The 17158-nt window shown below is 42.5% G+C and overlaps 1 protein-coding gene across 4 annotated transcripts in view; it reads left to right on the top strand.

Annotated features, from left to right (window-relative positions):
- The window catches only part of REDIC1 (regulator of DNA class I crossover intermediates 1), a 252366-nt gene that overhangs the window by 171461 nt on the left and 63747 nt on the right, over positions 1 to 17158 (top strand). For all 4 annotated transcript variants that reach the window (XM_077261050.1, XM_077261047.1, XM_077261048.1 and 1 more), the window contains 2 exons: positions 4597 to 4729; positions 5457 to 5586. In XM_077261050.1, coding sequence (XP_077117165.1) covers positions 4597 to 4729; positions 5457 to 5586 — 263 coding nt within the window. The remainder of the gene's footprint in view (positions 1 to 4596; positions 4730 to 5456; positions 5587 to 17158) is intronic.

Here is a 17158-nt window from a genome sequence, read left to right as displayed (position 1 = left end):
ATCACACAGTTGCCGCAGATTTGTCGGCTGCACATCCCAAAGATGCTCCATACAAGGCAGGATGGATCCATGCTTTCATGTTGTTTACGCCAAATTCTGACCCTACCATCCGAATGTCGCAGCAGAAATCGAGACTCATCAGACCAAGCAACGTTTTTCCAATCTTCTACTGTCCAATTTCGATGAGCTTGTGCAAATTGTAGCCTCAGTTTCCTGTTCTTAGCTGAAAGGAGTGGTACCCGGTGTGGTCTTCTGCTGCTGTAGCCCATCTGCCTCAAAGTTCGACGCACTGTGTGTTCAGAGATGCTCTTAGGCCTACCTTGGTTGTAACGGGTGGCGATTTGAGTCACTGTTGCCTTTCTATCAGCTCGAACCAGTCTGCCCATTCTCCTCTGACCTCTGGCATCAACAAGGCATTTCCGCCCACAGAACTGCCGCTCACTGGATTTTTTTTCTTTTTCGGACCATTCTCTGTAAACCCTAGAGATGGTTGTGCGTGAAAATCCCAGTAGATCAGCAGTTTCTGAAATACTCAGACCAGCCCTTCTGGCACCAACAACCATGCCACGTTCAAAGGCACTCAAATCACCTTTCTTCCCCATACTGATGCTCGGTTTGAACTGCAGGAGATTGTCTTGACCATGTCTACATGCCTAAATGCACTGCGTTGCCGCCATGTGATTGGCTGATTAGAAATTAAGTGTTAACAAGAAGTTGGACAGGTGTACCTAATAAAGTGGCCGGTGAGTGTATATCCCTGGGACAAAAAATGTTAAAGCTGCTGCTTTGTCTCGAAGTTTCTCCCCCAGCGGTTAATACTGAAAAGGAAGAATCTATTCTGCAGAGAGGGGTGATGGTGGCAGCATTAGGTTCTGAGTTGGAAAATAGCATTCTTAAAGCCCAGGATGCGGCACCAACTAACACTCCCGTATGGGAAATTATTTGTGCCTAAAGCCCTTAGGAGGAGTCATGAGTCTTGTTTGGCGGGCCATCCAGGGATTGCCGAAACAAGAAAGTCGATCAGCCGGAGTTTCTGGTGGCCGGGGTGCCTAAGAGAAATTGTCAAGTGGGTGCGTCAGTGTACCGTGTGCGCTAGGTCTAAGGCTTCTCATGCTCCAGCGGCAGGGTTCTTTTGTCCCGTTAGAGGTTCCTAGTTCTCCATGGACGCATCTTGCAATGGATTTTGTCACCAACCTGCCGGTCTCTGAGGGTTTTTCTGTTATCTGGGTTGTTGTGGACCGGTTTAGTAAGATGTGTCATCTGGTCCCGTTAAATAAATTACCCTGCACTAAGACACTTGCCAGGGCATTTGTGAAAGAGATTGTCAGACTCCATGGTGTTCCCACGGACATTGTCTCCAATAGGGGACCTCAGTTTGTGGCTCGCTTTTGGCGTGCCTTTTGTGACAGACTTGAGGTTCATTTGTCATTTTTGTCGGGCTATCATCCGCAGTCCAATGGACAGACCGAGAGGAAGAACCAGGACATTGAGCAGTTTTTGAGATGTTTTGTAGCCGACAATCAGGAGATGTGGTCGGAATATCTACCATTAGCTGAGTTTGCTCTCAATAATCATATGTCTTCTTCGGCTAGGTGTTCTCCTTTCTTTTGTTGTACTGGGAAGAATCAATCTTTCGGTCCTTTTTCTAGAATTAGGGCGGCGGTGCCTGAGGAGAGTTTTTCTGGAAATTTGGAAAGGGTTTGGACCAGTGTGCGCCATAATCTTAAACAGGCTAATAGGAGGTCTAATAAATTTTTTGACGAGAAGAAGGGAGGCGAAGTTTGTTGTTGGGGACATGGTTTGGTTGTCCTCTAGGAATCTGCGTTTGAAGATCCCTTCTAAAAAGTTGGGGCCGAAGTTTGTAGGACCTTTCAAAGTGGTTCAGATTGTCAACTCGGCAGCGGTGAGATTAGACATTCCTTCGTCGTGGAAAATTAATTCAGTTTTTCATGTAGTATTTGCTGAAGAAGGTTGACACACCAGATAAGGTGGCTATGCCGTCTGCTCCTCCAATTGGTGAGGACTGCGAGTTTGAGATTTCACGCATTCTTGATTCCAGGTGGCATAGAGGAGGGTTACAGTATCTTGTGTCCTGGAAGGGTTTCGGTCCTGAGGACAATTCCTGGCTGAAAGCTGTGAATGTCTCAGCCTCAAGGTTAATTAAGGCTTTTCACAGGAGATTTCCAAATTAGGCCCGGCCTAGAGGATCCAGGGGATCCTCGTTAAAGGGGAGGTACTGTTAGAATCTGTTTAGTTTGTGACTATCTGCCATTTTCTTGTGGAGTTCTGGCTGCTGGTCTTTTTCCTCTGGTGCTGGGTTTGTCTTGGGTCAGGTGTTTGTTTCACTCTTTATTAACCAGCACCTGCCTCCCAGTCCTTGCTGGACAACAGTGTTTATCTGCTTGAGCTCTAGCTTGGTGCTTTGCTTTGTCTTCTGTGTGTGTTATATGTGCAGTGCTGGTACCTCTGGTTCTGCTAGCCTTAGTTTCTGTTTTCTATTGGTTTCTGCAGCCTTCTCTTTGTTTTCTATTAGGAGGTGACCCGTTTTTGTTCCCAGTCCTTAGTTCTTTTAGGGAACCCCTTCCCCTTATCTATAGGTCTTCGCTTGAGATTAACCTAGGATCGTCGGTGGGTCTATTCGCAAGGAATGGGTCGCCCACTCCATCGTAGGGTTTCAACCTAGTCATAGTGCAGGGTCAGTTTTCCCCCTTCTACCTTAGTCCTGTGTTGCAGATCCTTAACAGTATCAAAGTGTCAAATCGTGATTGTCCCATGAAAAATGTAATAAACTATTTACAAACATGTGAGGGGTGTACTTATTTTTGTGATATACTGTATATACACCAGCCCCACTGTCTCCTATTTGATGTATATAGACCAACAATATTTTCCTCCTATGTAATGTACAATATATACATCAGTCTCACTGTCTCCTTTGTAATGTATGTACCAGCACCACTGCCTGTCATGTGATGTATATACATGAGCCCCACTGTCTCCTATGTAATATCTGCATTACCATTACTGTCCCCATGTGATGTACCTACACCAGTCCCATTGTTTTTGTGTAATCAATGTGCCAGCTCCACTGTCTCTTAAGTAATGTATATACACGAGCTACACAATCGCCTATGAAATATGCACCAACCCAACTGTCTCCTATGTGATGTATATACTGCAGAAATCCCTCTGCTTAAGTTATATAAATCTAACTTGAACAGTAATGAATTTCTCACTTTGAGGAGGCATGCAATGTAATCTACATTTGTGTTCTGTAGAACTTGCTGCGATCAGTGCATGACAAAACTTATTGCAAAGAGTTAATCTACGCAAATCTGGAAAAACAGTTGCAAGTAGCAACATCATCATTACCACCTAAAATCATACACACCTTGCAATAGAGAAGCAGGTCTAGCCAGCAAATTAGGGTTAAGTTGTTTGTATAATTAATAGTAGGATAATTTTCAAGTTAATAATTTTGTACTGCCTGCAAATTATGGTACAAATATTGAAATGATCTTTGCAGAAAAAAGCTTCCCCATCCCTGCTCTAGAGAATGAATTGACCAGGAGCCCAGCATGTTTACTGCCGCTTCATTCTAACGGGGATAAACGTGCCCTGTTGTAACAATCTGTGGGAGTCCCATCATGAGAAAGCCAGTTTAGCAATGGTGTGTTAGATTGGGAGTGGTCAGAAAACAGTGTCATTTTCATATTATGGGCACAAAAGGTTGCAGTGGATAGATTTTTTTTTCACCCTAGGACAATTTGGTAGCTTACATCTAATTTATCACCAGTCCCTATTAAGCCTTATAGATATCATTAAGGTGGGTCCTTCTCTTTTGCCTCTCTATGTGAGACATTAAGCTCTGGCTAGTGGACATTTTTGTGAATTGAAACAATTTAATATATTTGCAGCAGTAGTTGCTGTAGGGCAGGGGTCCCCAACCCGTAGCTCGGGAGCCATATGTGGCTCGCGGTCCCATGAATTGTGGCTCGCGGCTGTCTGTCTGCTTGGTGAATTAGCTCCAGTTCTAGCAAACAGGTATGAAGAGCACATCTGAAAATAGTGAATTTTGTGAGCAGTCCTGCACAGAAGAGCAGATCTCGACGCACATATAATGGTCTTAGGGGTTTGAGATGATTTAAGTAAGGTATGCTGGAGACAAGATGACACCACCTGTCAGAGGAGATGTTTGAAGCTGGATGTGACAGTGTCTTGGGAGAGCTTTATAGGAGAATACTGAATGGGGGTATTGTGGGAACCCCTGGATCTTAGTATATTGCTTTGGCGTGATTTTTGTGGAGAAGCTTTGGTTACCCATTGACTGTAATGGGGGCTTTGGTTGCCACTATTGTGAGGGGGCGGGAGCTGAATGTGGCTTGCGACCCTCTCTCAAGGCTGGATGTGGCTCCCGACACTCTCTCAGAGCTGAAAGTGGCTCTCAAGGTCAGAAACGTTGGGGACCTCTGCTGTAGGGGATATTTATGGTTGTTTCTGGTGATAATAGCTGATTTCCAAGCAGGCTTTATTTTAAAACTGCATTGTCTTAATGTAATCAATAAAATAGGCATTTTGATAATTTTATGCTTCCAGGAATTCTTTGAAAAGAAGAAGATGAAATCCAAATTGAAGCTCTTAGAGTCATCATATCCAACAAAAGCTTCACTTAGTTTGGATCTACTTAACCTACATGTTGTAAATCAAATATCCAAAAGGAAAGAAAAAAGTAAGTTAAAAGGTATTACCAGATGTGTAGACAAAAACTGCTTAGTGAATGTTGTTCAATAACATGTCACATCTTTCCATTATTTCATATAATTGTGTTCAGTACTACAAGGTTCATATTTAAAATGTTTTCCCAACATTTAAAGGTGTCAGCAAGCCACAAACCAAAGTGCTATCTCATGGACCTGTGGATGTTCTACAGCACTGATATTGCGAAAGGATGCTCTGAAATGCCCAGTCATACTGGAATTGTGACTGTACATGCATGCCATTGCTCTATTTATTCTCCATGGGACCCATGTGGTCTTGCTAATAAGTAATAACTGTAAAAGTTGGGAATAATCCTTTTAGCATTATTTGTACATGTCGAAAGCTTGATTTCCACATATATTGGTGGTCATCTTGAGTTTAAAAAAAACATTGAACTTAGTTTGAAGTTACAATTGTCTTTCCTGGTTTCATTTTTTACATACAGGTCTCTCAGACACTCCTATGTACAATTTTTAGATAATCTTTTAAATCTCATTGTAATGTACTGTTCCAACATTGTAATGTTTCCTATTCATATAAGGTGCTCAACTTGGATTCCTACATTTTTTTAAATTATATTTGAGAAGGAATAATGAATGACTGTCTATAATACTACAAATATTGTGAACATACAATCTCTCAGTGCAAAATTTAACAAAAACCTGGTTCACTTAAAAATATGAATAATATCTTAATAGGCAAATACCCTCAACATGTGGAACTATGTAGACGAAAAGACACATTTTCAGATGTGCGAATGAATGCTCAGCTGCCGATGTCACCCATTACAGTCCCATCCAAAATATGTCTGGATGATTCTGAAATTATGTAAGTTATAAGGGCGCAATTTCTGCCTTTTCTGGTTATTTTTGGGAGACATAAATAAAATATAATAAACATGAACACATTTGTAATTTTAGTGCTGTTGCAATTAACACCTTTAGCCCCGAAGGTGGTTTGGATGTTAATAACGGGACCAATTTTTCCAATTCTGACCAGTGTCAATTTATGAGGTTATAACACTGGAACACTTCACAGATCCCCGAGATTCTAAGCTTGTTTTTTCATGACATATTGTACTTCATGATAGTGGTAAAATTTATTCAGTATGACTTGAGTTTATTTGTGGAAAAAAACCCCGGAAATTTTGTGAAAATTTAACACTTTTCAAACTTTGTATTTTCTTGCCCTTAAATCACAGAGATACACTGGGTACGGAAAGTATTCTGACCTCTTTAAATTTTTCACTCTTGATTTCATTGCATCCATTTGGTAAATTCAAATTTTTTTTCTCATTAACCCCTTCCCGACCTGTGACACAGCGTATGCGTCATGAACGTCGGTGCCAATCCGACCTGTGACGCATATGCTGTGTCATAGAATGATCGCGTCCCTGCAGATCGGGTGAAAGGGTTATCTCCTATTTCACCCGATCTGCAGGGAGAGGGGGAGTTGTACTTCAGCCAAGGGGGGGTGGCTTTGCCCCCACGTGGCTACGATCGCTCTGATTGGCTGTTGAAAGTGCAACAGCCAATCAGAGCAATTTGCAATATTTCACCTATGAAAATGGTGAAATATTGCAATCCAGCCATGGCCGATGCTGCAATAGCATCTGCCATGGCTGGAAATCATGTTCTGCCCCCCCCCACCGCCCCCGATCTCCTCCCCAGTCGTCCGTTATGTGGCCCGGTCCTCTCTGTCCTCTTGTCCGCTCCCCCGTCCTCCTGCCCGCTCCTTCCTTGCTCCGATCCACCTCCCCTGTGCTCCGATTCACCCCCCGAGCTCCCCCCCTTACCCCCACATACTTACCGAGCCTCCCGGTGTCGGTCCGTCTCCTCCCTGGGCGCCGCCATCTTCCAAAATGGCGGGCGCATGCGTAGTACGCCCGCCGAATCTGCCTGCCGGCAGATTCGTTCCATGTACATTTTGATCACTGTGAAAAACTATCACAGTGATCAAAATAAAAAAAAATGTAAATGACCCCCCCCTTTATCACCCTTATAGCTAGGGACAACAATAAAATAAAGAAAATATATATATATTTTTTTTTTTCCCCCCACTAGGTTCAGAACCAGGGTTAGGGTTAGGGTTTTCTGGTCCTCTGTGAATTTTTCCTTAGGGTTAGGGTATTCGGCTCTGTGGATTTTTCCACAGCGCATTTGATAAATTCGCAGTGTAAAACCGCTGCGGACTTATCGCGGATTCAACGTGGTTTTTCTGCGGATTTCACTGCGGTTTTACAACTGCGGTTTTCTATTGGAGCAGTTGTAAAACCGCTGCGGAATCCGCAGAAAGAAGTGACATGCTGCGGAATGTAAATTGCTGCGTTTCCGCGCAGTTTTTTCCGCAGCATGGGCACAGCGTTTTTTGTTTCCCACAGGTTTACATTGAACTATAATCTCAAGGGAAACTGCTGCGGACCCGCAGCTGCGGAAACGCTGCAGATCCGCAGCGTTTTCCGCAGCGTGTGCACATAGCCTTAGAATTAGGCTATGTGCACACGGTGTGGATTTGGCTGCGGATCCGCAGCGGATTGGCTGCTGCGGATTCGTAGCAGTTTTCCAACAGGTTTACAGTTCCATGTAAATCTTTGGAAAACCAAATCCGCTGTGCCCATGGTGCGGAAAATACCGCGCAGAAACGCTGAGTTGTATTTTACGCAGCATATCAATTCTTTGTGCGGATTCCGCAGCGTTTTACACCTGTTCCTCAATAGGAATCCGCAGGTGAAATCCGCACAAAAACCACTGGAAATCTGTGGTAAATCCGCAGGTAAAACGCAGTGCCTTTTACCTGCGGATTTTTCAAAAATGGTGCGGAAAAATCTCACACGAATCCACAACGTGGGCACATAGCCTTAGGGTTAGGGATGGAATTAGGGCTAGGGTTGGAAATAGGTTTAAGATTAGGCTTGTGGTTAGGGTTATGGTTAGGGGTGTGTTGGGGTTAGGGTTGTGGTTAGGGTTGAAATTAGGGTTGGGATTAGGGTTAGGGGTGTGTTGGGTTAGGGTTGTGGTTAGGGGTGTGTTGGGGTTAGGGTTATGGCTAGAGTTGGGATTAGGGTTAGGGGTGTGTTGGGGTTAGTGTTGGAGTTAGAATTGAGAGGTTTCCACTGTTTAGGCACATCAGGGGTCTCCAAACGCAACATGGCGCCACCATTGATTCCAGCCAATCTTGAGTTCCAAAAGTCAAATGGTGCACCCTCCCTTCCGAGCCCCAACGTGCAACCAAACAGTGGTTTACCCCCACGTACGGAGTACCAGCATACTCGGGACAAACTGGGCAACAACTATTGGGGTCCAATTTCTCCTTTTAGCCTTGTGAAAATAAATAATTGCTTGCTAAAACATCATTTTTGAGGAAAGAAAAATGATTTTTTATTTTCACAGCTCTGCGTTGTAAACTTCTGTGAAGCACTTGGGGGTTCAAAGTGCTCAACACACATCTAGATAAGTTCCTTTGGGGGTCTAGTTTCCAAAATGGGGTCACTTGTGGGGGGGGGGTTACTGTTTAGGGACATCAGGGGCTCTGCAAACGCAACGTGACGCCCGCAGAGCATTCCATCAAAGTCTGCATTTCAAAATGTCACTACTTCACTTCCGAGCCCCGGCATGTGCCCAAACAGTGGTTTACCCCCACATATGGGGTACCCGCGTACTCGGGAGATACTGGACAACAACTTTTGGGGTCAAATTTCTCCTTTTACCCTTGCAAAAATAAAAAATTCAGGGCTAAAAAATCATTTTTGAGAAAAGAAAAATTATTTTTTATTTTCATGGCTCTGCGTTATAAACTTCTGTGAAGCACTTTGGGGTTCAAAGTGCTCAACACACATCTAGATTAGTTCCTTCGGAGGTCTAGTTTCCAAAATGGGGTCACTTGTGGGGGAGCTCCAATGTTTAGGCACACAGGGGCTCTCCAAACGCGACATGGTGTCCGCTAATGATTGGAGCTAATTTTCCATTCAAAAAGCCAAATGGCGTGCCTTCCCTTCCGAACCCTGCCGTGTGCCCAAACAGTGGTTTACCCCCACATATGGGGTATCAGCATACTCAGGAGAAACTGTACAATAACTATTGGGGTCCAATTTCCCCTGTTACTCTTGGGAAAATAAAAAAGTCCGGGCTAAAAAATCATTTTTGAGGAAAGAAAAATTATTTTTTACTTTCACAGCTCTGCGTTATAAACTTCTGTGAAGCACCTGGGGGTTTAAAGTGCTCACTATGCATCTAGATAAGTTCCTTGGGGGGTCTAGTTTCCAAAATGGGGTCACTTGTGGGGGAGCTCCAGTGTTTAGGCACACAGGGGCTCTCCAAACGCGACATGGTGTCCGCTAACGATGGAGATCATTTTTCATTCAAAAAGTCAAATGGCGCTCCTTCCCTTCCGAGCCTTACCATATGCCCAAACAGTGGTTTACCCCCACATATGAGGTATCGGTGTACTCAGGAGAAATTTCCCAACAAATTTTAGGATCCATTTTATCCTGTTGCCCATGTGAAAATGAAGAAATTGAGGCTAAAAGAATTTTTTTGTGAAAAAAAGTACATTTTCATTTTTACGGATCAATTTGTGAAGCACCTGGGGGTTTAAAGTGCTCACTATGCATCTAGATAAGTTCATTGGGGTGTCTAGTTTCCAAATTGGGGTCACTTGTGGGGGAGATCCAATGTTTAGGCACACGGGGGCTCTCCAAACGTGACATGCTATCCGCTGAAGATTGGAGCCAAATTTTCATTCAAAAAGTCAAATGGCGCTCCTTCCCTTCCGAGCCCTGCCGTGCGCCCAACCAGTGGTTTACCCCCACATATGAGGTATCAGCGTACTCAGGACAAATTGGACAACAACGTTCATGGTCCAGTTTCTCCTTTTACCCTTGGGAAAATAAAAAAAATTGTTGCTTAAAGATCATTTTTGTGAATAAAAAGTTAAATGTTCATATTTTCCTTCCATGTTGCTTCTGCTGCTGTGAAACACCTGAAGGGTTAACAAACTTCTTGAATGTGGTTTTAAGCACCTTGAGGGGTGTAGTTTTTAGAATGGTGTCAGTTTTGGGTATTTTCAGCCATATAGACCCCTCAAACTGACTTAAAATGTGAGGTGGTCCCTAAAAAAAATGATTTTGTAAATTTTGTTGTAAAAATGAGAAATCACTGGTCAAATTTTAACCTTTATAACTTCCTAGCAAAAAAAAATTTTTGGTTCCAAAATTGTGCTGATGTAAAGTAGACATGTGGGAAATGTTATTTATTAACTATTTTGTGTCACATAACTCTCTGATTTAACAGAATAAAAATTCAAAATTTGAAAATTGCGAAATTTTCAAAATTTTCGCCAAATTTCCATTTTTTTTACAAATAAACGCAGAAATTATTGACCTAAATTTACCACTATCATGAAGCCCAATTTGTCACGAAAAAACAATCTCAGAACCGCTAGGATCCGTTGAAGCGTTCCTGAGTTATTACCTCATAAAGGGACACTGGTCAGAATTGCAAAAAACGGCAAGGTCATTAAGACCAAAATAGGCTGGGTCATGAAGGGGTTAATGTACACTCTGAACCCCATCTTGACTGAAAAAAACAGAAATGTAGAAATTTTTGCAAATTTATTATAAAAGAAAAACTGAAATATCACATGGTCATAAGTATTCAGGCCCTTTGCTAAGTATTGAGTAGAAGCACACTTTTGAGCTAGTACAGCCATGAGTCACTGTCATAGTTAGGACATGGTTACTGTCCTATTCTCTCAGGGTTAATGTTGTTGACCTCTCTTTCAATCTGGGAGGGGTAAACTCACTCCAAACTAGGTTTCGCTGTCAGCTATACGTTCTGTTTTAGTCTGTGTGCCTGACTCCTGGAGTATGTGCTTGGTTTGCATAGTGTTTCAAATTGCACAACAACTTTGGGGGTCTAATTTCTCCCGTTACCCTTGGGAAAATCAAAATTTGGGGGCAAAAAGATAATATTTGTGGAAAAAATATATTTTTTTATTTCCACGGCTCTACATTATAAACTTCTGTGAAGCACTCGTGGGTTCAACATTCTCACCACACATCTATATAAGTTCCTTTATGGATCTAGTTTCCAAAATGGTGTCACTTGTGGGGGGTCTTCACTCTTTAGGCACATCAGGGGCTCTCCAAACGCAACATGGCGTCCCATCTCAATTCAGCCAATTCTGCGATGAAAAAGTCAAACGGCGCTCCTTCCCTTCCGAGCTCTGCCTTGTGCCCAAACAGTGGTTTACTTCCACATATGGGGTATCGTCGTATTTAGGAGAAATTGCACAACTTTTGTGGTTGTTTTTTTTTTTTACACCTGTGAAAATAAAAAAAATTGGCTTTGAAGTAAAATGTTTGTGAAAAAAGTTAAATGTTTATTTTTTCCTTCCACATTGCTTCAGTTCCTGTGAAGAACGTAAAGGGTTAATAAACTTCTTGAATCTGGTTTTGAACACATTGATGGGTGCAGTTTTTAGAATGGTGTCACTTTTTGGTATTTTCTGTCATGTACACCCCTCAAAGTGACTTCAAATGTGATGTGGGCCCTAAAAAATTGGTTTTTGAAATTTTGTTGCAAAAATGAGAAATCACTGGTCAACTTTTAACCTTTTAACCCTTATAACTTCTTAAGAAAAAAAAAATTTGTTTCCAAAATTGTGCTGCTGTAAAATATACATGTGGGAAATGTTATTTATTAACGATTTTGTGTATCTCTCTGATTTAAGGGCATAAAAATTCAAATTTTTAAAATTGCAACATTTTAAAAATTTTCACCATATTTCCATTTTTTCATAAATAAACGCATGTCATATCGAGGAAATTTTACCGCTAAGATGAAGTACAATATGTCACGAAAATCAGTCTCAGAATCAGTGGAATCCGTTTGAAGTTTTCCAGAGTTATAACCACATAAATTGACAGTGGTCAGAATTGTAAAAATTGGCTTGGTCATTAAGCAGAAAATTGGCTCTGTCACTAAGGGGTTAAGGAGAAAAAAATAACTTTTTTGAATTTACCAAATGGTTGCAATGAAACAAAAGAATGAAAAATTTAAGGGGTCTGAATAGTTTCCCACTGCATGCCACACAAAATAGTAATTAACATTTCCCTCATGACTACTTTAGATCGGCACAATTTTGGAACCAATTTTTTTTTGTTAGGAAGTTATAAGTTAAAAGTTAACCAGCGATTTTTCATTTTTCCTACAAAATTTCCAAAACCATTTTTTTTAAGGTCCACATCACATTTGAAGTCTCTTTGAGGAGTCTGTATAATAGAAGATTCCCAAAAGTGACACCATTCTAAAAACTGCACCCCCTCAAGGTGCTGAAAACCACATTAAAGACGTTTTTTAATCCTTCAGGTGCTTAACAGGAATTTTTGGAAATTTTTTTTTAGCTTTTTTCACAAAAATTGACTTTACATCCATTTTTTTTAAAATTTTGACAAGGGTAATAAAAAATAGACCCCAAAAAGTGTTTTGTAATTTCTCCTGAGCATGCCAATACCCCGTATGAGGGAGAAAACCACTGTTTGGGCGCACAGCAAAGTTCGGAAGTGAAGTAGCGTCATTTGACTGGAACTTGGTGGATGCCATTTCGCGTTCGGAGAGCTCTGATGTTCCTAAACAATGAAATCCCCCACAAGTGACACTCTTTTGGAAACTAGACCCCTCAGGGAACTGATCTAGATGTGTGGTGAGAACGTTGAACCCTCAGGTGCTTCACAGAAGTTTATAACGTTGAGCCGTAAAGATAAAAAAAATTTAATTTTCCCCACAAATATGTTTTCAGCACAAAATATTGCATTTTCATAAGGGTAACAGGAGAATTTTCACCATACAATGTGTTGTGCAATTTCTCCTGATACCCAATATGAGGGATAAATCTACTGTTTGGGCGCACGGCAGAGCTTGAAAGGGCAGGAGCGTCATTTGACTTTTTGAATGTAAAATTTCCTGGAATCATTAGCAGACGTCATGTCCCATTTGGAGAGCCCTTGATGTGCCTAAACAGTGGAAGCCCCCGATAAGTGACCTCATTTTGGAAACTAGACCCCTCAAGGAATGTACTTAGATGCGTGGTAAGCACCTTCAACCCCCAGGTGCTTCACAGAAGTTTATAACGTTGAGCCGTGAAAATAATAAAATCACATTTTCCTCACACAAAAGTTGTTTTAGCCCCAAGTTTTTTATTTTTTTAAGGGCTAATAGGAAATTTTTTTACAACAAGCTGAGGTCCATTTTTTCCTGAGTGTGCGAATACCCTACATGTAATCAGGAAATATTTTTCAGGCACGATGCAAAGCTCAGAAGGCAAGGAGCGCCAGATTTTACTGTTATGGTTTGCAGGTGCCATGACCCACTGGGAGAGCCCATGAGGTGCTAGAACAGCAGAACCCCCAATAAGTGACCCCATTTTACGATTTACACCTCTCAATGAATTAATCTATAGGTGCAGTGATCTTATTGACACCATGGGTGTGTCACTGAAATTCATACCATTGGGCAGTGAAGACATAATAGCTACTTTTTACCACCAAAATGTTTTAGCCCCAGATTTTACATTTTCACACAATAAGTGGGTAAAAATGGCAACAAAGTTTGTTCCACAATTTCTACTGAACGTGGTAATATTCCATATGTGGCTGTACGGTACTACTTAGTCATACGGAGAGACTTGGGAGGAGCGGAGCGCTATTTGCCTCCTGGAGTGCATATTTTCTTAGAACAGTTCGCGGACTCCATATACAGAGCCCCTAATTGCTAGAAGAGGAGAATCCCCCCTCAAATGACCCCATTTGGGAAACTATACTCCTTGGGGAATTTACTACAGGTGTAGTGACGATTTTGACCCCATGGGTATTTTCCAGAAACAAGCAGCATTGAATGTTGCCGAGAATTGCAAGCTGCTGTTGTAGTGACCAGTACGCTGTAGTGACCAGTACGATACAATCACCAGTACGTTATGCCCAACCCGTGCTTCTGGAGGCATGCACCCGTAAGTTAGGCGGGCTCTCATCGCTTGAGAAGTGCCAAACGTGAACTCTATATGTGGTTTACATACACTGTGGGGCTCAGAAGGGAGGGGGGCATTTGGATTTGGGAGTGCAGAATTTGCTGAATTTGTTTTGGCGGGTGACGAGCCATTTCGCTTTTACAGAGCCTTTGTGCTAGCGGTAACTTGGAAGCCCCCTGTATCTCCATTAACAGATGACGGACCTGAGTGAGGGAGCAATTTTACATAACGTTTGCGATCACATTTATCCGGCGCTCTACACTGAGCGTTTTTCATCTAAATCTCCAAATGACGTAATTCAGATGTAACACCTGAGGGATCAATTTACTATAATGAGGCAGCAGAGTTACTCTGGATTCCGTCTGGCCTCTGTTCACAAAACTGTGGCCAAAAGCACTTTTATGCAATCCTAAAAAGACACCGCCAGAACAGGTCAGACGACGTCTACAGTGTCTCCATCTGCCTCATTATAGGGAATCTTCTGCCGGGGGTTCTGTCTGATTCACGTATTTCAGAGATTTACACGGAAACCCCGGTGTAAGTGCTCAGCACAGAGAGCAGGATAAATGTGCGCCGAGCCTTACTGCGATCTTTGGGAGACAGAATGAAAAAATCAACAGCATGTTAAGAACTGGTTTTATTTATTTTTTACGCCGTTCCTCGTACGGTATAGGTGATTAGGCAACTTTATTCTTCAGGTCGGTGCGATTACAGCGATACCAGATATCGAGTTTTTATGTTTGGCAGCTGTCATACACTAAGGCTTCTTTTTTTGCGTCCCATTATTGCGGGCCGTATCACCGCAATTTTCACGGTCTGCCGCAATAACTGACAGCAAAAAACTTGGGGATCGCCGTTTTTCAGGTTTCCAATGCTATGGAAAAAGTATTTGAAAAAAGGAAAAACGGCATTCCGCAAAACTGGAAGTCACGGTGTGCTGCAAAAACAAGCTTCTGTTGTTTTCGCTGCCCCATTGACTTTCAATGGGGGCCGTGTCTGTAAGCCATGAAAAAGATCGAGCAGGCTCGATCTTTTTTCACGCGTAAATACGGCCATACGGCGCACCGTGGAATTATTGCGGCCCGTTTTTGCGGCCCCATAGAAATCTATTGGGGCCACAAAAACGGTACGCAAAACCACAGTTAGTGTAAAAGAGGCCTAAAAGACGCTCTATATTGCAAAAAACATAGATTTTTGCATCACCACATTTTGAACTATAATTTTTCTATATTTTGGCTCAGAGTCATGTTAGGTCTTGTTTTTTGCTGGACGAGTTGATGTTTTTATTGGTGCCATTTTCGGGCACATGACATTTTTTGATCCCTTTCTATTCCGATTTTTTGGAGGCAAAATGAACAAAAACCATCAATTCAGGAATTTCTTTGGGGGGGGGGGGGGTAATGCCTTTTCGTGTGTGTTAAAGCTGATAAGGCAGTTTTATTCTTTGAGTCATCACGATTATAGCGATACCTCATATCGTTTTTATGTTTTTGTGCTTTTATACAATAAAAACTATTTTATAGAAAAAAGAATTATTTTTGCATCACTTTATTCTGAGAGCTTAAACTTTTTAATTTTTCCTCTGATGAAGCTGTATGGCGGCTTGTTTTTTGTGGGACAAGATGACGACATCAGGTCACCATGGCAACAATCAGGACCCTGTGGGGTCTCCGATCCAAAGGCAGAGGGGTTGTGAGCCCTTTGCCGTCTTACTGAATACTGCGATTGTGTTCGATTGCAGCATTTCGAGGGTTAAAATACGGAATATTACATCTGATGTCAGAAGGCTCAGGAGGAGCCGAAACGTTGCCCAGGACATGTGGGGCTGAATAAAGTTTTTCACTATTTTCACCTTGAAAGTTTTGGAGTGCTGCCTTCATTTTTCTTCTGTCTAAATTGGGCAAGTATTGGTCTTTTGGTCTTTTACCTGGGAGGCCTGGCCCCCGCAAGAATTTATTGTGCTGTTCCTCTTTTTTCAGATATATATATACCGTATATACTCGAGCATAAGCCGAGATTTTCAGCCCATTTTTTTTAGGCTGAAAGTGCCCCTCTCGGCTCATACTAGAGTCATTGTCCCAGGGGGTCGGCGAGGGAGGGGGAGCGGCGGCTGTCACATACTCACCTGCTCCTGGCGCGGTCCCTGCATCTCCGATGATCTCTGGGCGCTGGCAGCTTTTCCTGTGTTCAGCGGTCACGTGGTACCGCTCATTAAAGTAATGAATATGGTCGTGACTCCACTCCCATAGGGGTTGAGCGCATATTCATTACTTTAATGAGCGGTACCATGTGACCGCTGAACACCGGAACAAGCTGCCGGCGCCGAGACCATCTGTCAGTGAGAAGCAGGGACCGCGCCGGGAGCAGGTGAGTATAATGGAGGGTGAGCATTGCGCGATATTCACCTGTCCCCATTCCACCGCCGGGTGCCGCTCCGTCTTCCGCGTCCTCTGGCTGTGACGTTCCGGTCAGAGGGCACGATGACGTGGTTAGTGCACGCCCTCTGCTTGAATGTCAGAGCCAGAGGACCCGGAAGACGGAGCGGAACCGGGACAGGTGAATATCGCAAGTGCCGGGCGCCTGAGCGACGAGAGGTGAGTATGCCATTTTTTTTTTATCGCAGCAACAGCATATTACTCTATGGAACATCTTATGGGGCCATAATCAACCTTTATGACGCATTGTATGGGGCAAATGTTTCTATGGAGCATCTTATGGGTCCATAATCAACCTTTATGCATCATTGTATGGGGCAAATGTTTCTATGGAGCATCTTATGGAGCCATTATTAACCTTTATTCAGCATTATATGGGGCAAATGTTTCTGTGAAGCATCTTATGGGGCCATAATCAACCTTTATGCAGCATTGCATTGGGCAAATGTTTCTGTGGAGCATCTTATGGGCCATCATTAACCTTTTATGCAGCATTATATGGGGCATATTTTAATATGGAGCATCTTATGGGGCCCATCATAAACTTTATGGAGCGTTATATGGGGCGTATTTTGTATGGAGCATCTTATGGGGCCCATCATGAACTGTATGGAGCATTATATGGGGCTCCTGATTCAGTATGGATATTCAAAAACACTTAACCTACTGATGTCTCAATTAATTTTACTTTTATTGGTATCTATTTTTATTTTTGAAATTTACCAGTAGCTGCTGCATTTCCCACCCTAGGCTTATACTCGAGTCATTAAGTTTTACCAGTTTTTTGTGGCAAAATTAGGGGTCTCGGCTTATATTCGGGTCGGCTTATACTCGAGTATATACGGCATATATATACACACACACCTTATAAGTGTAGTATCCTAACAACTGTAGTGGCCTGAATAAACATGTTTCCTGGTCATTTTAACCACATGATGAATGTC

This window comes from Ranitomeya variabilis, chromosome 5 (assembly GCF_051348905.1).
Source record: "Ranitomeya variabilis isolate aRanVar5 chromosome 5, aRanVar5.hap1, whole genome shotgun sequence".
NCBI lineage: Eukaryota > Metazoa > Chordata > Amphibia > Anura > Dendrobatidae > Ranitomeya > Ranitomeya variabilis.
This window is presented reverse-complemented; position numbering and strand designations above follow the sequence as displayed.